At 43.1% G+C, this 26,391-nt stretch overlaps 2 protein-coding genes across 2 annotated transcripts in view; both read right to left on the reverse strand.

Annotated features, from left to right (window-relative positions):
* The window catches only part of PHACTR1 (phosphatase and actin regulator 1), a 308,817-nt gene that overhangs the window by 150,295 nt on the left and 132,131 nt on the right, over nucleotides 1–26,391 (reverse strand). The gene's annotated exons all lie outside the window — the stretch shown is intronic.
* LOC135986300 (uncharacterized) lies at nucleotides 25,207–26,299 on the reverse strand. The gene is given in 5 exon segments (XM_065630250.1): nucleotides 25,207–25,586; nucleotides 25,589–25,624; nucleotides 25,627–25,699; nucleotides 26,017–26,035; nucleotides 26,172–26,299. Coding segments are annotated over 5 exon segments (636 nt in total).

The raw sequence follows: 26,391 nt of genomic DNA on the forward strand, positions 1-26,391 counted from the left end.
AAACTGGGAGGGCAAGGAGGAGGGAGAATCAGCCTGAGACTCCTGCAGGCCAAAATAGACGATGACCTTTTTAGTTCTGCAGCTATAAACACATTCTTAAGCAACAATTTCAGCTACTCCTCACAGTCACAAGCCCTAGAGAGTCAGGTGATGAGTTCTGCACAAACAAAAGCAAACTTAAGGGAGAAGAAAGGAAATAAAATGCCCTTTCTTAGTCTTCTTCAGTTCAGCACTGCTGCAGAAGCGTCACACAGCTCACTCTTGTTCTACTTGCAGGGCTCTCCACATCCTATGCACATGCTTTAGAGAGAAGGAGAAGCCCTGCTATATTTCAATGTGATACCATATGGTGTGATAGAAATGAATAGAAAAGGTTACACACAAAAACCACATAAGCTTAGAAACACCAGTTTGCTGCAAGTGTAAAGAACTGCTGATGGTAAAGGACTTCTAAGGATAAAAAGGAAGACGGACAGACGGAAAGTTGCTGAGCTGCCATTTGAATGCCCAAACATACATGTGTAATTAATGCACTCAGGCCTGATGAAGCTAAGGGTAAACACCAGCAATGAACCAATGTGGAGCCTGGATTTGTAAAACAGCTGAGCAAGCAACCATTAGCATTAGATGATGCTCAAAGGAAGAGACAAACTTTATGCTGAAATTACAGGTGAAGTTCTAGCTCTAGCAAAGTCACTGCAAGTCCTAGCACCAGAGCCACTAGGCATTATAGTCCTATCAAGGTCACTAGCTCCCATCTTAAAAAATCCACTCTGAATTTTTGTATCTAGTTGAGATGCGCGAGGTCCTGGGGTTTTAGTGATCTGTTTGGAGCACTTGAAGACCCTGCATAACTGGCTTTTCAGAGGAATGGAAGCCTACACCATTTTTACGCTGATAATAGACACAGGCTAGAGCAGGGGCATGAACTGGGACTCAGTCACACTCCTGCACCGTCTGTTTAGACACAGCTGCAATCTTGAAGTTAACAAAAAGTAGTTCCAAAAACCTCAGTGCAATTACGAGACTTAAACGAAGAAGGAATCTGAATTAAGTTCTGCCTGGACAATTTAGCAACTCACTTGGCTGCACATTTTAACATACACGAAAACACAACAGCACTGGTGACTTGAAGACTCACAACACGCAGTAGCTTCCTCAGTAGTTACTCCCTGCTTGATGTTGAAAGAATAAACTCTGATACTGGGTTTTCACACACACACACTCCCCCTGCCCCCCAGTACCTTTTTCCTTCTGCTTATAAATAAACAGCTCTGCACCTTCTGCTTTCCTCCCACCAAAACCAGAGCTGTCTTACATAGAGGTGCAGAGAAATATATTTCAAAAAAAAAAATCCAACACAAAACCAAATGCACAGTCAGGTATCTGGCTACATCTATAATTCCTCACAAGGTTATGTTCCCCCACAGCACACTAAAATGGGTGTGTGTCCAGTAAGACTGTGGGGGAAAAAACAATGTGACTTATCTTGTCAGAAATGCTTCTAGGCTTATAAAAGGGAGGGAGAAGGTCCAGAGGAGCAGCCGAAGCCCTTGGAGTAAATAAAGGCAACTACTGGCCACCTCTGGATGGCAAACTTGGAAGAGCTGCTCCCACACCATGGTTTAGTTTTATACCTCCTCCTATGGATATACAAACTAGGCACTTGTGTTTTTGTTGGCTCTGAGTAAAACTAAATGTCTAAAAAGCAAAGAAGGCAACAGGAGGATTCCAGAGATGTGCATTACAACTGTTTCACAACAAGAACATTACTTTGAACAAAATCAAATGTTTCCCTTAAAATAACATGGAAAACATAGCAGATGCCCCAAATTTGTGACATGCAATGGAGAAACTTGAAACTCTGTGGAACTGATCAAATTTTCCTTGTGTGACAAACCAATGACTTGGAACAGCCTTTTCTGGAGACTCTTGCATGCAAAAGCTAGTAAAGCAGGTCACGGTCGTCATCTTTCAGAATGCCACTATGGTTTTCTTGCTATTTTCTCAAGAATTGCACATGTCTCAAGATGGGAGTAAAAGAAACACTGCTGAGAAAAAAATCTACTTGTAATTTCTAGTGCCCGAAAATCTTGAATGATCAACTTGAGACACCTGAGAAAAACTCAGTCTTTGAAGATCTGCCACTTGGGATATCCTGAAACTTTATCCCTTTTACAGTGTGTGGGATAGACATGAATGTCATGAAATCCCAGAGGTCTAAGACTTTCCACTCCCTGTCACAGGCGCTCTGTCTGCCCTGGCTCCAGAAAAGTCTGAGTCATCTGGCTTTAAGGAAAATTTTAAGAAAATAGGTCAAACTGAACTTTCCATCACAGGCAATTGCAATGAAGTCAATCAGCTTGCACAAGCATTGCTCTCCGCACAAATTGCCCCCGCACTTCTCTCTACATGACTAATCAAATTAATTCCTGATGATATCAAGTACCATGGCTACCAAGCTCAAGATCAGTGCATCCTGACGCGCAGGAAGTCAAGGAGGGGAGCCAGGAGACCTGCATGGTTAAACAGGGAACTGCTGGGCAAACTCAAGTGGAAGAGGAGGGTTTACAGATCATGGAAGGAGGGGCTGGCCACTTGGGAAGAATATAAGGCTGTTGTCAGAGGATGTAGGGAGGCAACTAGGAAAGCTAAGGCCTCCTTAGAGTTAAACCTGGCGAGAGGGGTCAAGGACAACAGGAAGAGCTTCTTCAAATACATGGCAGATAAAACTAACACCAGAGGCAATGTAGGCCCACTGATGAATGGGGTGGGTGCCCTGGTGACAGAAGATACAGAGAAGGCAGAATTACTGAGTGCCTTCTTTGTCTCTGTCTACTCTGCCGGAGGCTGTCCTGAGGAGCCCCGTACCCCTGAGGCCCCAGAGGAAGGCAGGGCAATGGAGGAGTTTGCCTTGGTTGATGAGGGCTGGGTTAGGGACCAATTAAGCAATCTGGACATCCATAAATCCATGGGTCCAGATGGGATGCACCCGCGGGTGCTGAGGGAGCTGGCTGAAGTCATTGCTGGACCACTCTCCATCATCTTTGCCAAGTCTTGGGAAACAGGAGAGGTGCCTGAGGACTGGAGGAAAGCAAATGTCACTCCGGTCTTCAAAAAGGGCAAGAAGGAGGACCCGGGCAACTATAGACCGGTCAGCCTCACCTCCATCCCTGGGAAAGTGATGGAACACCTTATCCTTGGTGCCATCTTAAGACATATCAAGGATAAGAGGGTCATCAGGGACAGTCAACATGGCTTCACCAAGGGGAAGTCGTGTTTGACCAACCTCATAGCCTTTTATGAAGACGTAATAAGGTGAATTGACGATGGCAGAGCAGTGGATGTGGTCTACCTTGACTTCAGCAAAGCATTTGACACCGTCTCCCACAGCATCCTCATGGCAAAACTGAGGAAGTGTGGACTGGATGATTGGGTAGTGAGGTGGACTGCAAACTGGCTGAAGGAGAGAAGCCAGAGAGTCGTGGTCAATGGGGCAGAGTCTGGTTGGAGGCCTGTATCTAGTGGAGTCCCTCAAGGGTCAGTTCTGGGACCAATACTATTCAATATATTCATCAATGACTTGGATGAGGGAATTGAGTGTACTATCAGCAAGTTTGCTGATGACACCAAGCTGGGAGGAGTGGCTGACACGCCAGAGGGCTGTGCTGCCATCCAGCGAGATCTGGACAGGCTAGAGAGTTGGGCGAGGAAAAATTTAATGAAATATAACAAGGGAAAATGTAGAGTCTTGCATCTGGGCAGGAACAACCCCAGGTTCCAGTACAGGTTGGGGAATGACCTATTAGAGAGCAGTGTAGGGGAAAGGGACCTGGGGGTCCTGGTGGACAGCAGGATGACCATGAGCCAGCACTGTGCCCTTGTGGCCAAGAAGGCCAATGGCATCCTGGGGTGTATTAGAAGGGGGGTGGTTAGTAGGTCGAGAGAGGTTCTCCTTCCCCTCTACTCTGCCCTGGTGAGACCTCATCTGGAATATTGTGTCCAGTTCTGGGCCCCTCAGTTCAAGAAGGATAGGGAACTGCTGGAGAGAGTCCAGCGCAGGGCCACAAAGATGATTAAGGGAGTGGAGCACCTCCCTTATGAGGAAAGGCTGAGGGAGCTGGGTCTCTTTAGCTTGGAGAAGAGGAGACTGAGGGGTGACCTCATCAATGTTTATAAATATATAAAGGGTGGGTGTCACGAGAATGGAGCCAGGCTCTTCTCGGTGTCAACCAACAGTAAGACAAGGGGTAATGGGTTCAAGCTGGAACACAGGAGGTTCCACTTAAATTTGAGAAGAAACTTCTTCTCAGTGAGGGTGACGGAACACTGGAACAGGCTGCCCAGGGAGGTTGTGGAGTCTCCTTCTCTGGCGACATTCAAAGCCCGCCTGGACGCCTTCCTGTGTAACCTCACCTAGGTGTTCCTGCTCTGGCAGGGGGATTGGACTAGATGATCTTTCGAGGTCCCTTCCAGTCCCTAACATTCTGTGATTCTGTGATTCTGTGATGGCTTCCCTAAGAATATAGACAGACTAACATTTCCTGCTGATAATCCTTACTTTTACTGTTGCTTCTCACGCCAAGATTACGGAGAAGAATCAGACTGCAGGAATCTTTGGTGAAGTAATACATCCAAAATAAGAGCATGGCTTGAAATTGCTAGACAGACCAAAAGATTTATTCAAAGCAATTAAATGGATAGTTACTATCTCAGAAACTCTCTACTAGCTACTGAGATCACCATCTTACAGTGGACAAAGTTACAATCAGCATATAATAGGGATGACTGGATTTTTTGCCTTTATAAATGACTCATATTAAGTCTATTGCTTGTAGTTCAGAACAGTTTACTTTAAGGTCAGGGATATGACTGTGCATGAAGCACACTCGTTTAGGCAACACATTCACACATACACAGAAAAAAGACAAATGAAGAAGAATAAGTTTTGCAGACTTAGCCCCAAAGAGCTCATTTGCAGTAACATCGTTTTACACTCTTATCCAAACTTTCCAGGCCAACAGCCTGGGACTTGCCATGTCTCTTGTGGGCCACGGGATCTGCTACACAAAACTAATGAGTTTTCATTTCAGTTTAATGACTCGCTACGGTTCCTGTGGTTTCCAGCACCATTGTGTTCGAGGCAATCTGAGAAAGTAGTAAAATACAAAAGCTTTGGAATAGACATGGGGGGAAGGCCAGACAGCAAGTCCAGTAAAGTCAAACCCTGATCAAGGTCAGACAGAGGATGAGAGGCTGAGCTGAAGGAGGAAGCTAAATGTTCGTGAGGTCTAATAATGGTACAAATGAGTACGCAGGCAGGGATTCAGAAGGGAACATGAGGTGAATGGATATAATGTTCAGTCGGAAGAATAAGCAGATAAAGGGAAGGAGGAGGAAGACATTCCAACTTTTGGGCTGCTTTTGAATTGACAGACCCTCCCAAACTTCAGAGGCTTCTGCACCACCGAAAAGCACTTTGTAATGACACGTGAACAATGCAGGAACCAGGAGTACCGGGGCAGCTGCAAAGGACGACTAAGGTACATACACTGGCAAAGCTGTAGGGGGAAGTTTTCATAAGCATCTGCCTCCCCTGGGCCCGACAATAACACGTGCTGTCAATCTCCTCACTTCAATAAGCACTCACTTTTTTTTCAAATTAGAAAAAAAAAAAGAAAACACGAATCCCTAGGAATAGTATGCAGTTTCTATACATATCTCCCAGTAAGCTTGCAACTTGCAGTACTGAAATAAAGCAAGAAGCTTCTGACAATATAATGAGCATCTTTTTCAGTCTTTTCTTCCTTCAGCATAAGCACAGGCTCCTCAGAAGAGCACAGAAATCTGCAAGAGGAGCCTTTTGCTTTGTCCAAAGAAAAGCAGCAAAAAAGGATTCTTCCTGTCCTCCTTTAGCCTCTATTATCTTTACTACAGCCCAGTCACTTTTCATCATCAGAGACTCCTATCTCTTAGTCGCCACTTGTACTTTCACTGTGGACTGGTATGAAGCACAAAGCACAGAAGGAAAAGTTTGGCTTTGCATCAGTCCTATGTCACCGTTGCCCTACCACCCCCAGAGTTTCACATAACCAGGCTAGTCCCTACACCACCTACAGACAATACACATGCCATCAACAGATCTTGCTGCCAGAAGGCCATATTAAGCGCTGCTTGCCCCTTTAAAACCTTGAGTAGCAGTCAACAAAAGAAGCTGCAGTGTGCTAAAGGATCTGAAGAAATAGCCGCATAATCAGTTTTTGCTGAAATCCTGGAACATATTTTAATGGGAAATTTGCCAAGCTCTTTAACACCTGCCCATTGGATAATTATAAAGCCTCAAGATCCAGACTGGATTTCAGTAATTTTTCGGGACCTTTTACAAAAGGAAGAAGAATTAACAGCTAAAATCTAGCTCATCTTTCTCAATAACGCATTTTCATAATATATAACTACAAACCTATAGAACTCTTTGAAATCTTAGCCATCATGTGTGTAAATTATTCATAAGAAATAAGAACTTACTGCTAACATTTGTTATTTTTCAAGGTTTTATGGATCTAATTGTTCCATCTGCATGAACCATAATGCTTATCTGCCAAAATCTAAGTCTCCAGGGGATAAAGGTGGCAGAAAATGCAGTATTTTGCTTTTATCAAAGGTTTGAACCAGAGAAGAATGTGTAATGGAAGGCTGAAGTAGAAAGTCTGCAATGCAATATGCATTTCATTCACAGTGGAGGAAATGCAGCAAAACAGTGGTAAAACCCACTGCAGATCTCTTTTATTACTTTGTATTACAGAAATTCCAAGGGGGCCCAGCAGAGCTCAGGATTGCAGCATACAATGCACTCTGACATTTCGACAGACTTTTTTGTCTTAATGATCTTCTTCAGGTTTTCTCTAGTGCAGTAATCCTCTGAGCTTAAAGCATCTCAGCTTCAAGATTTTGGCACTCCAAGACTTTGTAAGGCTGCAAGCGCATCATGAGGCCAATAGCAGATGGAAGCTTCCAATCACTTTATAGGTTATGACTGGAAATCTCTCAACAAAATGTAAACTAAGAGGCCAAGCACATCTATGTTCCTTAAATGAACAACTAAGAACTTTGTTGTTCATAAGCAGTATTGAACGACCGCATCGAGAGAAGATTCAGGAGAGAATGTAGTTTTCATTCTCTTGTGATGCTTGCACTGAAGCAGATGCTTCTGCATAAAAAGGTATTTCCCCTCCCCACAACAGGTCAAGGCTTAAAGGTGAGACTAATTACTTATAACCAAGCATGAGACGAAGTTGCCCAGGGAGGTTATAAAATCTCCATCTCTGTTGGTTTTCGAGGTTGGACTGGATAGGTTCCCAAGAAATCTGATCTAACTAGACCTGCTTTGAGCTCTGGAGGTCCCATCCAACCTAAATTATTCTATGATTCTAAAACATTCAATCAATAATACCTTCCTCTGACTTGTACACCTTTGTGTGAACAATCAAAGTCAGTCCAGGGCCAAGACTAGCCCCCAGGGGTTTGTGAGGGTATTTCTGCACTCTGCAACTGCAAAGTGACCAAGCTTGCTTGTCGGGATAACAGCTTTCAGCTACTCAGATGAGATACGAGTGGGATGCGATCATGCTACAGCCCTTCGGTAAGAAGCTGGTGAGTTGTGCTCATGGGAGTATACACAGCATTTCAGTCTTCTCCAGGAAAGCCATCTGACTTTCTTCCTCACGGGACCAGCAGCTTCTCTTCTTGAGAAATCTCAAGCACTATAAGCTGCAAATAAACTTTTCATATCAAAGTGCTGCCTTTTTTTTTTTTTTCCTTCTGGCCACATTTCGCCATTTTCCTAGCCACTTTGAGAAATCCCAAACCATGCACATCTTGCAACAATGCCTTGTAACCTTTCCTGATAGAGTCTCCTCCATCGCTGCCTAACTGCCTCCATCTGAAGGAACGTCACCTCCACACTCTGGTTGCCAGAGGACAAATATCCTGGGAAACACGGCAAGTACCATGCGACAAAGGGGCTGCTCTGGCTGCTGGAGGCACCACTCTCTTATTGTCTGCACAGAAACACACAGAGGGGCAAATGGAAAGGCTTCCAGCCCTGGACAATCTGGGGCACTATAGCTGCGACTGCATGCAGGAGAGGGACAGGGATTTTGTCAGGCCAGTCTGGTCTCCAAGTGGAAGCGCAGGGATCAGTAATGGGGAACAAGTGTTTGTTTTGCTCTTTCTCTGGTTCTTCTGACCGAAGCAGGACTTAAAAGCAAAGAAGGTGACAAAACAAAGAACATGGGTTGTAGAGAATGAAGCAGCTTATTATAAAGCTATTATGAATAGTTGGCTTGCTGCTTAGCTAGGGGATAACGAAGTTAGCAATTAGAGATGATGAATGGTTGAAGGGGTTTTATAATGATATGGAAAGATTTTCATCTTTATATCAGACAGGCTGAATTCAGGTCAAGTCAGTACCAACTGAATGTGAATGCCACCTGATTTATTTCATCAGGTTGTGTGGAACAAGCTTGGTCCTTGTAAGCTTTTTGGGACAAAGGCTTACTCATGAGTAATTATCCATAATAAGCACCTCAATTTGCATGAGGAGGTGCTTTATACAAGGTACTGTTCAAACAGCTCAGCCTTGAAAAGGTTAAGATTCAACTAGATACAACCGTAAAAGTATCATTTAAATATGACAAAGAGAAAGATGGTATAGCTTGTCCAATATCTTACAGAAAGCATGTGCCAGAGCTTTATTTGAATCTGTTTATTTCAATCACAAGCCAGTCCTTCCTGCTTGGGCATTTAGAAATTGCACAGTGCATGCTGGGCACAACTGCAATCTATATAAAGAAGCAAAGAACAGAAGGTGCCCTTTACTAGCCACCCTGTTCATCAGCATCTTTCAGGAGTCTGCTTCTGCCCTCACAAATCCCCCCAGTGAGAAAGAGAAGACGTGTTAGTTAGTACCAAGGAATGGTGTCAGCTTCTGGCTCGCTAGGACAAGCTAGAACAATATTATCTCCGCACAATGGACAACTGCCTCTTCTACAGGGTTACAGCCAGAGAAGCACTGGGATTTGCAAGTCACAACTTGAAGTTCAGCTCCTTACCAGAATTTTTCAGTGACTCAGAATTGTGAATCCTCCATTCTTTTACATTTTGGGAATAGTAAATGAAGTACAGGAGAAGAGATGAAGTTAGAGGTAGTGGAGAACAGAGACTTAGTTAAGGGGCCAAAAAGAGGTAAGAAAGCTGGAGAAGGAAGCTAGGAAAATAAGTTGAGCATGGGAAAAGAAAATAAATAAAAAGCAAGGACAAAAGACAGCGCCCTGACCCATCAGTGGGGCTATACTGATGCAGTCCACTGTCATTGCCATTGACCTAGCACATAATTAAAATAACGTGCAGCATAGTGCTTCATCTAGCACACTACCAAGGAACGTTACTCTGCTGTACATTGTACTTGGCATCTGTGCAATGGGACCATGTTAGGCATTTGCAGCAGTATAATCACGTTGAATAACTGGACTTTGCAAACTTTTTAAACATAAGTTTCCTTGGGTCCCTTGAATGACTAACACAAACCCCATGGTGTGAAGGGGAGCTGGGGAGAAGTTGGCCACTCTTCAGTTCCCCATTCTAGGCTGTGAAGTCCGTACAATCTGATTTTGTATTTTGACGATTCTCCCAAAGTTAAAATAGTTATAAGAAGTTTTAAGCACAGAGTTTAGGGGCAGGTCTTCAGGACTTGTGAATGTCTCCAAGGCAGGAATGGGCTAATTCAGGTACAATCAAGTAATGTTAATCAAAGCATCTGAGAGAGGAGGTGGAAGGAAAGATCCCCATGGCTATAAAGAAAGCAGCACAGTTTTGTAAGGAGAGACAAAGGGAGTGTAGCTTTGGATAGCACAGAAGGAGGTGATCTCTTTTCCTTCATTTCTTTCTGTGTCTTCTCCCCATCCGCTGAGGAGAACAGAGAGAAGTGAGCATTTTGCATAACAAAGGAGAGGGGAGGGATTGTAGCCTGATTCACGAGAAAAAATTCAAGAGCTAGCTGAGATGCTAGAGCAGCAAAGGAACTTCTTTACTCTCACATATATTCCTGTGTTCTGTTACCATACCTTTCTGATGTTTTGTTCTGTTGTTAAAAGCCCATGGATTTAATAAATCTATTATCTTTACATTCTGTCCCCTGACACATTTGACTCTGAGCATGCAACGAAGCATTTTTGCTGCATAGTAATGATGACATTGAGACCCTTTGACAAACACCAAGATTTCTAATGCATATCCCCAGGATATCCAAAGGCTTACAGCTGTCCAGTTTCAGAGTTGGTGATGCTAGGTTTGACGTGATGATGTATCATCCAGGGACAAACAATTACCGAGAGAACACTAGCTTTTGGGAAAATAGCAAGGACGACTCATGGTCCTGAGGATCCTGAGGCGTGAAGGACAATGTCCATGACCTTTGTTTCTGTTCACAGGTTTTGAAATTGAGTGTGGTCATTCAGATTACAGAACACGGGGCTCAACTGCTTCACAGAAGCAACTCAGAAAATGCACTTTGCCTGTGCACAATAGACACTGATAAAGTTTAGGGTGGTTCTTCAAGTGTCAGTAGACACAGGAGGTACTGCAAGCCTGACTCATTTGCCTCTGTTGACAAGAAGCGTGGCACTGTTTGAGATAAGAGACACTGTAATATATATTAGTTTAGTCCTGAGGGTCTAAAACTGTTAGCAAACATTCTACAAATAAATAACTTCCAATTGTCTACTGGTTGGGAGGACAGGTAGCAAAAAAAAGTACGTAGGGTGAACACAAACAAAATATTGTTTAACTATCATTTTAATTATGATCACAGAAGGGTTTTTTGTCAATTTTTCCATTGTTTCAGGCATTGCCTTCTGATATCTTTGGCTACAAAAGGTGCCTGGATGATAGGTCAGGTAAGATACAGGCCTTTTAACAATGTGAAAACATTCTTCAAACACAGTTGTCCTAATAAACATTTTTGATAATGCAAGCCTCGCAAAATTAGGTTTTCAGGAAACAATGGATCTACATACTTGGGATGACTTAGTTAAAACCAAAACAGAATAGGGAAAAGTCACAATGCAAAGCTTTGTGTTTGGATGCTTGGTATACCTTTATAATTTTAATCTGTAGATTAAACATTCTCTGTAGATCACTGTGCTCACAAAATGAAATACATTGAAATTCAAACCAAAGATCCTGAAACAAACCCAGCCAGTGGTATTAACAATGCTCCAGCGAGCACTCTGGCACACTTTCATATTCCAGGTCAATGAAGCTTATTCTAAGCAAAACATCTGGAGCACTGTAAATCCAGCTTGCTTTAAAAACTAAATCTATGCTGAGCTTATCTTTATTTCTTTAAGATGCCATTTAATTACAGTCCTGATCAATGCAATTTTGCAAAACCATCGTCTGCGCTATTTCCCCCATTAACGATTAAAATTATTATGTTTTTTCTCTCATTCTACTCAAGGCAGTTTCCAAGAGCAGAACAAATCTTAATTTCTGGTCACTGACAGTGATTTTTGATCCAAATACAGAATTTAAATGTTGGTATATAGTCAGAAAGTTTTAAAATTTATTCATCCCTTCCTCCACTTTTTTTATTTTCAGAGGTGGATTGAAATAAACACAGTATTTAAGGCTAGATTCAGATCTAGGCTAAGGAAATGATTCTTCATTGTTTCTTAGGCTTTTTAAAGGGAGTCATTGATATCAGAATTGAAATAGAAATGAGAAAAGTATTTCCAACCCATTAAGCTGGTGAAGAATTACTTAAATAAGCATTCAACAGATTTTGTCTGTATATACTGTCTACACTGAAATTTCATTTTGGCCTTGTCTTATGGGAAGAACATCCTACTGAATCTGTGTCAACTCTTCAGCAGCTTTGCCTTCCTCCATAAATCTATGAAATAACTACTTTAAAGTTAATGCCCAGATTAATATGGAATTAAACTCCCCTGCCATGTTAAGCTAGATGCAAATACATGCAAATATTGCTATATAATGTCTTCTGCAATGCTCAGCACGAGACAATTGATCCCATGACTACAGATGTAATGTTCAAACCTAAAAAAACCCACTCACAACCTCTCCGGCCACACTATGGGAAGTTCAATTCAAAGAGAACGTTTGATTTCCTTGAAGTTTATGTCACATAAAGAAGGCCACCTACATGTCTTTCTTGCTTTAGATATTATTTTATGGATGAAGAGTGAGGAAAATATACTACTCAGTTCTAGCAAGGATAGCTGAATTCAGTCCTTCAGTAGCATGAGACCATCACAGTGGTGATTATTAGGGCATAACTGACCTGGCAAAATCTCTCAAAATACACCAATACCTAAAGTGTGGCTAAACTGCATAAATAAACACAGAGCCCCTCAAGAACATATCACTGTTTATAACTATACCACAACATGTCCTGGAAGCCTCAGAAAAGGCAAAAGGGCTAGTTGCTATAGTAAAGACTCAGAAGGAGTCCCTGTCCCATTACAGACAGACAAACCGGTACTTATTTTGTGGATACATAACTGAGATAGAGATATCTTTTTTTACAAATTGATGGGATGTCTGAGATAGAGCTGCAAGACAGACATCAGAAGAGAGCAGCATGCTTTTTATGGTGGGTCCAGTCAGCCCTTGTGGACACATTCACTTAAAAAGTCTCCCCATATCCTTGCAAGTGGCTGCAAGTTGCTACTGCCCCAAGGCCCATGACCTGCACTTGCTTTAAAAGAGACATATCCGCAGAGAGCAATGCATTGCTGCGCGGGGATGTGTGGAGCATGACCTGTTACCTGGGCGGAGGACCGTGCTAACACGTTGTGCCGTGCAGACACACTGTTAACTGGCTGCGAGAAGCAGAAGATGGAAGAGCTGACGCTCGCCAGCTTCCCCAGGATTTCTGGTAATGGCTAGCGACTGCGCTGCCTATTGAAAAGAAATACCAAATGTGCGTGGGCTATGTCAGGCTGTGTACGGGCGCTTATGCCAAGATGCAGAAACAGCATCTCAGAGGCGGCTTTCCAGGATATTTGTTTTCTTTATTTCTTTCGTTTTTCTAAAAAAGAACAACTGAACCATATTCTAGCATTTAGAAGGAGCCTCCCAAAGGTGGTGTTTCCAGTGGCATATAGATGTTTTTGCTATTGCACAGACCTTTGTTTTTCACAGCTTTGTAGTAGCCTCCATGCATTACATCCAAAAATGAATACGTTGTTTGCCTAGAGTGTCCCTAAGGGAGCAGAGTTATTGAAGTCTGAAATATCTTCATCCCATTTGCTGCCCCAGGGCTGATTGCTAGCCTGCATCTGCCATTCATGGGAACTGAAAGTTAGCTGGCCAGAAGCTAAAGCTCCTGCAAAGAAAACATGCTTTACAGAAAAAAATATGAAAAGAAATATCTGTAATTATCCAGTCACATTAGTGACAGTGAGATCCTCCCAGCTTTCCAGCCAGGTACCATTTGGAATTGTTTTAAACAATCAATGAGTTAATTACAGCAGTAACTTTCCATTACGTTTCACAGGGAATGTATTATGTGGTGGGGGGCATTAGAAACTATAAAGCGGTACTTTCATTTAAAAGAGAAGCAGAAACAATACCAGGGTAAGCAGCGTATGAGTCCTGCACGACGTCTCAGCATCACTCCTCCCTGCAGCACCAGTGGCTGCTGAGCTCCTCTGGAGCAGACTCATGTACCCAGAAAGGGCAAAGTTTTCCTCACAAAAAGAAACCTGAAGCCCCGATCAGGCTCAAAAGGTGTCTCTTCCCACATGCAGAATCTCACCTAACCAGCCAAAGCACATGCTCTGCAGCACAGCAGATGCAATCGAGCAATGCAGCTGCCCTCCACCACTCTCTTACTCTAGGTAACACATTTTGAAGTGGCTTAAATATGACAGGATTCCTGTCAGTAACTACTTTTCTACTTTGAACACCGGATTGTGGATACTTTTCCTTAGTTTTGTGAGGGTTGTTTGTTGTTGTTGGTTTTTTTTGTTTTGTTTCGTTTTTTTACACAGCTTCTCACTAGCAAAGATTAATGACTTCACTGTCCCTATGAAACAAGGAAAGATGGGGGGTAGCACTGCTAAGCATAGCTACAATTTATGTATCTATACTTGAATCCTACTGTTTAGCTTTGATTTGCTGCAGAAGCACAATTTTAGCACGGTATGAGATGCTCATCTATATCAAGACAACTGATAAATTGATGCCTACCATAAGAGCTGGCATCATAATCTAGTACCTCGAGCTTTTGTGGTTCATTACCATCTCAAGAGTACTCAGGTCTGCATTCAATTATATGTTGCCAGAACGCAATTTCAGTTTCAAGTAATGATTGTAGACTTCCAGATCCTGCCCAGTAAAGCCAACAAAAATATTCCTGTGGAGTTTCAACTGGTGCCCAGATTCTTCTTCCTCTGGCAACCAGGCATTTCATTACAAGAGGCAGAGATCTGCGCTGCTGGGACACACGCAAAAGGGTCACCCTACAGCTGTCAGAAAACCTCTGCTGCTTTGGTAAAAGTGCAACAGCATACAGGCATTCTGGACTCTCCTTTTCCAGTCTGCTTGGACCAAAGGTCTCATCAAGGGAACAGCCACCCCATTCAGATGCATATTTTGTCATCCCAAATGGCAAGCGCATTGCTCACAGAACATATTCTCTCAGTCTCTCAGAAAAAGAGAAGCTGGCAGGCATATGAAAAAGAACAGGCATGTATTAGGAAAGTTATAAATACAGCATTTCTCTCTCCATAGCCCTAAATGAGGCTGGGTGATGGTGTGTTATCACTCTCCTTTGGAGGTGGCTGTCAGCTATACTACCTACCTGCTCGAGGGAATGAGATGAAAGCAAATCAGCAGCAACATGTTCCCTCCCTTCAAACACTCTGAGCACCAGCCACACTCACTACATCCTTGCCATCCTTCAGTGCAGAACTCAATATCCCACCACCCTGAGCTACTGTTGCAGTTTCCAACATGAGCTGTAATGAGCCGTCTTCTCCAGCGCTTTGCTGATGACACCCTACAGATGCTGTGAGCACAAAGAAGTCACCAAACCTACATTCTCATGCAAACATGGACATTCACATGCCACAGAAAGTTGGCCTGAGAAACAATGACACATACCTTTTGCCTACTGATGCAATACCCCATTCTAGATAATTTGTGTCCGTTTTAGGGAGAAAAAAGTATATTGCAAACTAGTCCACAGCACAAACTTAATATTTTGCTGCATTCTTGAAATGGATGTTGTTTTTCAGTCTTTTATCATGTTTAATCTCTGAGGTTTTGACGCAGAGTTTCCCTGTAATAATTGCATAGAGACTCTGAAAAGCATTTTGTTTCCCTAATGGAATGTCACCAGATAATGATTAATTTGCCTTTCCTGTGAGGTCTCAAAGAAAGATGATTTTAAAAAGAAAACAAACAGAAAAGGCCAATCCAAAGGTCCACATTTTCAAATACAACTAGCAACTATGCGGGCTTAGCTTGAAGTGCACTAAAGATTTTTCAAAAGCAAGGGGTGAGAATTTTCTAAAAGGCAGCCCCCTTTAAGATGTGTCCAGCTGGCCACATTAGCGAACAAACAAAACAGCAATTGTTTGGAAAAAGTAAGCCTAAACCCCACTGATTTTAATCCCATCTTTAAATACAATTTCTGAAACTACACCATGGACTTCATAACCAGACAGCAGAGAAACAGCTCTGTTTCAGCAGAGCGTGACTCCTGGAGACAGAGTCACATAAGCGACAGAAGGAGGGTTGCAAGTGCAGCAATTATGACAGCACTTCTTCAGGGAAAAGCAGCTTGTAAGCAAGAAAGCTTGGATAGAAAACAGGTCAAAACCACTCAAAATGACTCAGAGGTCTCAGAGACTTGCAAACAACAGGTCAATTTTAATGGCTGTAAAAAAACCCAACACTGTTCTCCTGAAAAGTTATGCACCACAAATAAAAAGATGAACATGTGCAGGGCTGATTGCCAGTTAATCATGTCTCCTGCAGAACAAGTTCCTGGCCAACCTGCACGAGGGATGGACACAATCCTGATCTAACTAGGAAAGAGTTTGGCATACAGCACTGCCTCAGCCCCATCTGAGCGTGAATTTGCTGCCCCTGGTTTGCAGTCCATCCCTTACGGCAGCCTGAGGACTTCGTAAGTAGTTTCAGTGCCTACAATGAAGGCCAGTGCAGGCTCAACCATGGCTCTTTCAAACTGGCTTGGTCCCTGCAAGAAATATCTCTGCTCAGCCCCTGTAACTGCTGGCATGGCTGGTTTGATTTTTGTTAAGGTGGTTTCTCCTAATCCTCCTTAGCTTGCCAGTTCTCCAAAGCCAGACATCTTAGGGCTTGCTCTAGATTGGTGGTGGGGTTTTTTTTTGTGTTTGTTTGTTTTTGGGGTATTTTTTTAAATGAAAACACCAAGAAATCACTGTTCAACACCACGGCAGCCAGACTGAATGTCTCTCATTGCTTCTGCTATTTAAGGCATCTGTAAATAACTGATAAGGATGCCACCACTTATTTATCTCTGCAGATGGTTTATTGCTTTGGCAGGAGGACAACCACACCACCTCATGCCTAAAGGAGGTTTCTTAAGCAGAGGTTAGTCACTCCTGCTGCTCATGACTATATGCTTAGGCCTTGGAGCTACCGCATCTCCATGGATTGTGAATGGGACAAACCTTCTTTCCCACTGAGATAAATATGTGGAACATCATACTAATTAGCTTGATATACTGCTAGTATAAGATAGCATAAGTCTGTCGAGTTCAATATGGCTAAATCATTTGCTCTTACTTGACATGTGTCCTAGAAACAGGAGTAAGAAATAATAGTCGCCTGGATGCTAAGCCCACCTCTGCCCTCAAAGAACCATGCTCACTTTACATCCTAAGCACAAACGTGTCTCTACAGATGAAATCTCCCGGGGTCATTTTCTCACTGTAGGCTGAGCAGTTATGTCCATGAGAAACTAGAGCAATCCAAGTAAATCTAAAGCATGAGTGGTCACAGCTTGCATGTAGCGGCAGAGAGTGGACTGGCATCTCAATGCTAATGATCCCACCAACCTTTCTTCAGTGCCCATTTCAAGACCTGAAGTTTTCCCTGGAAGATATAACACTCATCTGGGTCAGGTCTCCAGTGAGCATATTAGTTTGGCCTTTGGGAAATAGAGAAAGTACATTTGGCTAGTTACATCATTTGGATTTGTTCACTCTACTCTGTACAACTGCTTATGGTAGCAGAAATGAAAGGACAAAAGCCATTGCTTCTTCATTTTTTTCCTTCCCCCAAAATATGTTCCTTCTCCCCTCCACTTCCCATCCTTATTCTCAGTCATTTTTTATTTTGGATATTTAACAAAGATTCAACACTACTTTCAGGTTCTGTTTGTTTTTTGTTAATTAAAACTAAGATTCCTCAGAAGCCTCATATGCTTAAACACACACCTTTCCTATTCGCTTGTTTCATAAGGAGATAAAATATTCAACAGAGAAGTCATCTACTCTTCCTTATGTGCCCCCTCAAAAAAAAAAAGTCAGTAAGGCATAGTTGAGCATAAAATAATACCAAAACTCTTGGCTGTCTGGATCAGCAGCACACAGGCAGTAAAACTGAAAGAAATCTCATGAGCATGACATAACGGTCAATTATAATAAGCAAGATTTAATGTTAAGTACCGCAGGCTGATTAATCTGCAGATATTTCTATTAGTCGGAACAGTGCTCTACAAGTTTCAAGCTTTAGTTCATTGCACCACATTAAGCAAAAGGTGGAAAAGGTACAAAGGGAGACAGTTTCATCGCCTGTGTAATTGTGCTGACTTCAAAAGCAGCTCTCTTTCATTCTTGGAAAGGCTCTGACTTGACATCAAATCCACGCAGACTCTGAGGGCTTCTCCTGATCATCATTTTTTCCAGCAAGATATTGAAGGGGTTTTGATTTTCAGATTTTTTAAAAATGTTTATCCCAATGCATTTCTAAGTGTATATAAACTACAGAAATGTAAACGACAAATGCTTCAAAACATTCCGGGTTGGATTCACAATTGGAACAGTCAGACTTGAGGGCCTGAGGGCAAAACACACCACAGAAAGTACGGCTTGCAGCCCAGCCTGCCATTACATCTGCAAAAGGTGGAGTATTTTGGAAAATACATCATTTTGCTAGGAATGCCTGGCCTTGCGGTGCTCAGCGAAACCGAGCTTCCCACTGTGTAAGTTTAAAAAGAAAAAACAAAATAAAAAAACCAACAAAACACCAAGTGCAAACCGAGACACTACGAAACCAAATCCACCCAAAAAAATCCCAAAGCTTTTGCATAAAGCCCCTCTTCACAGGGAATCTCCCAAATCTCTTCTACAACTATAATTACTCGCAATTTAAATTTTCCAAAGAGTTAAGTCTTTGCCTGCTCTTACACTGAACTGCTACAGAACAGAGCACCTTTTTATATTAAACCATTACACTGAGTGACCAGACATCCTGAAGTCCCTTCTGATCTAAATTATTCTGTGATGCTAAGTAGTGTTGGCTTACTGAAAACTGGATTTTGCTAAGTTGAAAAATAATTTTGGGAAAAGTTGTTTAACTCAAATTGAAGATCCCTAAAAAACTAGTTTTAGAAAAAACAGCATGAAAAATTGAGAGTAATGCGCCAATTTGTTTTGGTACTAAGTAAAGTCTGGGCCATCATATGGGAATTTTTTCCTTTTTCACTGTTCTGAAACAACTCGAAGTGTGACAAAAATTATTTTCAAGGAAGGATATTACTTGCTTCTGCTCATCTTTCTTGTTCTTTGCATTTGTCATGTGGGAGGGGAAACAAGTATTAAACAATACTCATTTCTCAAAAAACGCTCTCTCTTTCTGCAGAGTTTTTTTCATTACAGCTGCACTCAAAAACGTTCCTAGTATTCTCTTAAATTGTCAACATTGTGAATCTATGGGGATCTGAAAACAGACAACGTGTAAACCAGGTATGTTTTGCCATTTCATACACAGATTTTACAAAGCTCTATCAGACGAAGGCTGGGTGAAAGAAGAATTACTCAGAGGCAGAAACACTGCAGTGCTGGTCAGTCACAGCTCACCTTGCATTTCACCTTGTAAGCAGATTCTGTGATTCCCCTACTGACTCTATGTCATAAATAACAACCCCACACAGATTATTCTGGATTGTATTTTTGTTTGGTTGGTTAGGTTTTTTTCCCTCTCAGGTTAATACTAAATCACAGACTTTCTAACAGGCACATTTGCTCCTTTACCAGCTTGATAGGCTGAAGACACCTTCTGTTCCACTATCTGATAGCGGCAGGATTAGCAAGTTTCAGGAATCTGGACTTTACTCACATGCTTATTGCAGTTTATTGCTGGAAGATCAAGCCAAAAAAAGAGTAAATTCTAGTTTGTTTCTCAATCTGATTTATCAGATCCTAGCTTCTCTGTTGAGCCAGAATTTTTCTTCTAAACAACCTATGAAAGATTGTGTTGGACCATTTTCTTCCTTTGTCACATACCACATCCAGTTTCCTTGGAACAGTTCTCATTTGTAGGTCATTTATCAAATAAACTCTGAAGGAATCATCATGCTTTAACAGTCTAATCTTAAATTAGACCGACTACCCCTTATGAAAATCAACAAGTCTGTGCTTTCCTAGCTATCTACTCATAACTCTTACTGCCCTCAGCAGAAGTAATGCATGGAAATAAGTGTGACTATGCTGAAATAAGTTTCAGGTCATTCAACTTCTTCTTCTTCAATATCTTTGAAAGATACTGTAGTGATATGCCAGCAGCTACCTATAGGTCTGTCTAATGAGCTTCCTTGATAACTATGAACATATATGACTACACAGATGCCCCTTGTAAATTCACCGAACAATGGCATTACACGAGTGATGAATATATCTCAGTGTCTACCTGAGGAGACCGCCCTGCAGAGCGATGCCCTTCAGTGGTGTAGGTCAGAGGAGAAGAGACGTTCTCCAGTAGCTGCATCCCAAGAAGACAAAAGACAAGACCAACTGCTTCCCAATTTCAAATAGCTGTCGTCTATATTTTGGGAGCAGAACAAACAAGGTTGCAGTCTCAGTAAAAGAGAGGAGTTTACATGGGCCCAGCTCTGCTTCTGAGGAAGGCCAGCATAGAAAGCGTAGCTCTGCTAACGCATTGGCAAGGGCAGCAGAGTCAGGTCACAGCACCGCCACATCTGTTGTGCGGTGCCAGTGACAAATACAGACATGAAGGATGCCTTCTACTTATCAAAGTTTTACCTGAAGTCTTTTTACTGTAAATATCTCCACTGAGAAATAAATACAGGGAAAAGATTTGGCAAATATTTTTAGCACTGACAAACCTCCAAACATGCAGCACAGACAGCAATACCGCTATCAGGGAGGACTAACGATCACGGACCACATTTTACTTTGTGTTCCCCCATTTATTTACAAGCTAGCTTACACGTACTTCAGAGATGACATCACCCACCACCAAAATCTTCCCCTCTCTGATGTAGGTTTACACACAAGTCCATGAAATAAATACTAGAACCGCCTCTTCAAACTGGAGACTAGAATACCACAGAAGGACAGTGCAACTATCCAAGCTAACATAAGGTTAGCCTGCCAGGAAAAAAAAAAAAAAGAAAAAAAAAGAAACAATTAAAAGAGAAAAGCTTTTGTTTTGCTTTACTGGAATGGGTTAGTGGATAAAACACTGGGGTATTTGGTTTGTATTTCCATTTATTTTCCAAACTTTTTCTTGAACATTGGCTAAGTAGTTAAGTGTAGGCTCCAAATGTTACGATTTTCCTACTTAGATGTCTAGTGTGGATATGGATGGCTTAGTTTCAACATCTGTTTTTGTCCATGATGAAAGACAGCAGAGAAGTACACAGAGCAGAACACCCATTTTGCTCCATACCATGAACACTTATCTATTTACCTGACTCTTGTGCAGGTCTATAGTCATGGCATCTCGTGCCAGCAACCAACGTCTCCATTCCTGGCCACGTTTTAGAACAGCTTGACCAGAAGCCCAGAGGACACTTTCCCATACCTCAGTTTCTTCATGTGAAGCAAACCAGGCAAATATCCTTGATAGTCAGTGGAAGACTAATTCCATACTTAAAATCCACGCTGAAAGATACTAGAGAGATGACAGTCTCTCTTATGAAGGCACTACCACCTTCCCTTACACTAGAAGGTTGTTTCTGCACCTTTTCTTTCCAGTCCCACATCTCGGTTTGTCCCTAGCTGCTCTGTACAGCCTGACACCTACTGTAGTTCTGCATAATCACAGGCACAGAATAAGCATAAAACTGTCTTGAAATCTAAACTCCATTTCCAAGTGCAACCTCTGCTGTCCTTCTGAACGAGCCTTTTCTCCTATCGCTGCCTGTGTTCTCTCCTTCCTTCCCCTGGCTACGGGTTTGCCCAGTTTTGCATGCAGATGTAAGGAGACTGGCTTTGGTAACAGCTGCATTTTCTATCATCTTGCAGTATGTTCAATATCATGAGTCAACAACGGGGTTAAAAAAAATATATATATATCAGCAGCAGAACATAATTTCCCCCTTCCTCAGCATTTTCTCACCCTTTCCAAAGCTTCTTTAAAACCTAGGGCTGAGAAAAGTGCCACTAGGCCATTTCAGGTCTTCTCGATAACTTTCTACACCACCTCCATCGCATGTGCTGTTATTCAGCAGTTACTGCAGATCTCAATTTCAGGAGGATTTGCAAGTCAATCCTCTGTCTGTAAATCCCAGATGGCTCGGTGATTTTTAGCACAGCTATTGATCTCCTCATTCATACACACCGGCTTCTGGGCAAACACACCCAGCTGCTCTCAGCAACCCCCTCTGACTGCCAGGAGCAGAAAAAGAGGACTTTGTGAACCCAAACGCTACCCGCTCATAATACCGCCACTTCGAGAAATAAAATTAGGCAGGAAGAAGCATATGGTTTGCGTGTTTGCCTACCTGACAGAGATCACGAGGCTGCTGCCAGGCTCCCTCCCTTGCTCTGCAACAGCTGTGCTTTCGGCAACTGAGCAACAGCCTTCCTAAGCGTGCTCTGAAAACACACACGCTCCATGCACACCCATCGAGCCTTGCCGTGCCAGACAGCCCCTTCTCCTCCGCCGCCAGCCCGGCGAAAAACAAGTTGCGATTCAATGACCAGCTCCCGTGTGGAAGGCAGATACAGAGGTCAGAACAATCAGTGCAATTAACTGTCCTGAAAACAGCGCGAGGCTTTTTGTAAAATGGGAACAATCGGGTTTTATTTGCTGAATCTCCCCCTCCCATATATTACCTATAAATGGGGAAGATCTTTAGCAGATTCCTACATTTTGTGCCAACTGCTCTCTCTTCCTCCTTGTGTCTTACACCACTGCAGAACAGCAAGAACAGGTTTAGGCTCCTCGGCCATGGGGAAGGCGACTGCTCCCGACCTCCACGAGGCAGGGATTCCTACCTCCTCGCCGAGACCTCCGAGGAACCATTCATTCTGGTAAATGATAGATGAAACTGGTTTTGCAGACAGAAGGTTGTCGAAGGAGAGAGGAAACCAGCCAAAGGTCCAGCTAGCCTTCCCTCCCTACCCGTGTCGTTCCCCGCAGATCATTAAGCTTGCTACCACAAATCAAGCCTCCACGTGGCTGTGGCAGTAGTGGGAGATTTCAGGGAAAGCGGCATGGGTATCGTATACTACTGCCACTCATTCAGGTTTTAAACACTATTTGTTGGGCTCTTTAACATGCAGTTTGTCTCCTTCTGCAGGGAATTACTCAGCTGGGCGGTCACATGGCTGCAGCAGCACAATTAGAGGATTCAGACCATGCTAAGCTCCTCAGGGTTTTGATCTGGAAATCATATGGGGTGGAGAGATAAGTAAAACCAAATGACGACTAGGAACTGGTATCTTCGTGCAATTAGCAGCTTGTAACTCTCCCTGTCCGCGCTCAGGGCTTGCTGTCACAGAAAAATTCTGAGTTATATGACATGAAGTTGAAAATAAGCATGCAAACAGGCTGCAACAGGGCCTCAGTAAGGGGGTGATTGCTGGGGAGAAAAGGATATGTATGAATGTGAGTTTATCAGACTCGGGCAGGGAAGGGGTAGGGCAGGAATTTCAATAATATAAAAATAGTTGAAACTTTAAAATTCAAATTCAAGTCCCATATAAGCCTTCTCCAAGGCTCGAAGTTGTTCACAACCAGGGGAACATTTCAGGGTTTCATAATATTTGGATCTGAGATTTTGAGTTACACCAGTTCTGTCGTAATGCCCTAGAAAGTCTTCATTGTGCAGAACATGATAAAATTAGCATGTGGTTGTTCATAAATGTAAGCGCAGCACAGAGACCTCTTGGCCTTTGTCATGATGGCTTCATGCCATTTCTTCCTCCTCCCTGCCCAAACCTAAGGAGCATTTGGATTCATCGCTGTGGTGCATCTGACGGTAAGGACAGACTCCTGCAGCATGGCCCGGCATGGTGTTAGGATGTGAGCCCTGATAAAAGGAATGGCTGCTCTGGTGGGTGCTGTCATGCCCTTCTGTCCACACATGGTCAGGCATCCTCCTTAGCTTGTGCCCTCCAGGACCACGTTCGCTTCAGTTGATATAGACTGTTTCTAGTTGACTTTCAACCTCTCTCAGAAATTGCTTGTAATATTTCTTCCCTGATCACAGCTTTGCTTATTAATTGTTTTCTTTCTATTTAAGTTGTTTAATGAGGTAGCCAGTTTCATTTTTACTGATTCACTGATTTTACAGATTACTTCATGTAATTGTTCATTCTCTTCCCCTGGGATGTCCCTTCCCTCATTCCTCACACCAAACATGTATTGCTCCTAGCAGCCTCGCCTCTGCATTCAAGTCCCTGCACAAGACAGCTCCTGCTTATAATTCTCCTTATGACCGGGGCTATTACTGCTGCTGCCAAAATGCATTCAAGAGCCAGCCCAAGGCCAGAATCTTGCTGAAGGAGGCAGTAAGGGAGATGCACAGACCCAGAGCAAGAACAGGCAGCTCCTCAGCACCTCGTCCCTCCTCTGCTCTGTGATGTCTGTCCCTCTGAAACTTCCCTTCTGATCTGCTCCAGCCAGGAGCACTTGCAAATACAAATCTTGCAGCCTTTCCAAAGCGTCCCCCCATCACTACGTATCGTCACCCTCCACTGAGGAGGGAGCTGAGGGGCGGCTGATGGCCGTGACTACAGAAGTCAGTGCACCGAAAAATGAGCGCAGGAAAAAAGAGGCGTTCCTGGAGGGAAAGGTGCACACCTGACCCTGCCATTTTTGTGACCTTTTCGCTCCTTCTAAGCTGATGACGTCTGTGGTCAGAGTGATACAAATGTGGGTTGATCTCCCAGCTGACAGCACATGAACCTGGGGGCCTGGCTGTCTCTTTGCTTTCCTTCACCTTTTTCTTTCCTCTCCAAAAACCTTTCTGCTTTGGGCATGACACCACTGTGACACTTTCATCTCTCCAGCAAGCTGCCCTTTCCTTACCCATTCCGCTTGCCCCCCACACAGTGCATGCAGAAAAACCTACAGGTAATTAACATTCACAATAAAAATGGGAAAACTTGCCTCAAAAAAAAAAAAAAAAAAAAAAGGAAAAAGAATTAAAAAAAAGGAAAATCCACTTGAGTTGCTGGAAATTCAGGGGTGGGAGTCCCCAAACTCAGGAGGGATTCAGTGATGGGATGGATTTGGTGTTGGACTCTAACACAAATGAAAACTGGGAAATATGAAAAGGCTTAAAGCATAAATCTGACAGAATATACTGTTTTCTGTGGTTTTACTGTCCTAAAACTATCGACCTCTGGAAGGAGCATATAGCACTTGCTTAATTTTCTATCTTGTTTCGGCACAGAAACCTTTACACTAAAGAGAAAAAGCGGAGCTTAAAAGCAGAGTAAAGTCCATACAATGGGGATCTGAATCAAAAAATCTATTACCTGTTCTTGTGAAAAAGACAGCAGGGTGTACTGCAGGTGCCCCCTGTAAATCAGTAGCTGAACAAGAAGCTGTAAGGCAAATGGGCTAATGCTACCAAGGCACAGAATCATACAATCATTTTGGTTGGAAGAGACCCTTAAGATCACCAACTCCAACCATAACCTAACTCTAGCACTAAACCATGTCCCTAAGAGCCTCGTCTAAATACCTTTTAAACACCTCCAGGGATGGTGACTCCACCACTTCCCTGGGCAGCCTGTTCCACTGCTTCGCAACCCCTTCCATGAAGGAATTTTTCCTGATATCCAATCTAAACCTCCCTTGGTGCAACTTGAGGACATTTCCTCTTGTCCTATCACTTGCAACTTGGGAGAAGAGACCAACCCCCTCCATGCTACACCCTCCTTTCAGGTGGTTGCAGACAGCGATCAGGTCTCCCCTCAGCCTCCTTTTCTCCAGGCTGAACAGCCCCAGTTCCCTCAGCCGCTCCTCATCAGACTTGTGCTCCAGGCCCTTCATGAGCTGTGTTGCCCTTCTCTGCACTCTCTCCAGCACCTCAATGTCTTTCTTGTAGTGAGGGGCTCAAAACTGAACACAGGATTCGAGGTGCAGCCTCACCAGCGCGGAGTACAAGGGCACGATCACTTCCCTGGTCCTGCTGGCCACACTACTGCTGATACAACCCAGTCCTATCTGAATGGTTAGGAAAGCAACTCCTGACAGTCATCTCATGAACATTTTTGGTGGCCTCACATGTTTCAGCATTGCCGAGTTTCATCTTGAGAGGTCTGTGCTTGTCTGCTCCAGTAAAGAGGACAGCAGATCCTCATCAATGAGAAGTTCTCCCCTCAACCCAAATTTCCAGTCTCTGGCCTCATCTATTTTGTGACTCAGGTTAGTTGCTTATAACAAGTGCTTAGAAATGCAGGTGTCCTCTCATTAAGAGGATCAAAATTTACTGAAGAATCAGAAATTTCCACTTGCCAGTTTCATCATGTATGGTCTAAAAAAAAAAAATGCAGATCTTAAAGCTTAAACAGCATTAAATACAGAAGAGCATTCTGTTTTGATTCACTATGTATGGTTGTTTGTTTGTTTGTTTTACTTGCTGTGCTTTGTGCTTTAAAAATAAACCTCACGAAACAGCTGCGATTCTGGCACGTTCATATGACTGTGGGAGCTGGTGGTCCATGAGAAACCACAGCGTGGAGTGAGGTCGCGTGCTGTGCTCCACACAGAAAGCCTGAACATTTTGGGCAGCCACCATCCTTCGTGCAGCTCCACTGGGTTCACTGAACTCAGGACAGTGTGTCCAAACCAACTGCCTTATGTTTTTGTGTGGCGGAGATAAACATGAAA

The sequence above is a fragment of the Caloenas nicobarica genome, chromosome 2 (assembly GCF_036013445.1).
Source record: "Caloenas nicobarica isolate bCalNic1 chromosome 2, bCalNic1.hap1, whole genome shotgun sequence".
NCBI classification, from domain to species: Eukaryota; Metazoa; Chordata; class Aves; order Columbiformes; family Columbidae; genus Caloenas; species Caloenas nicobarica.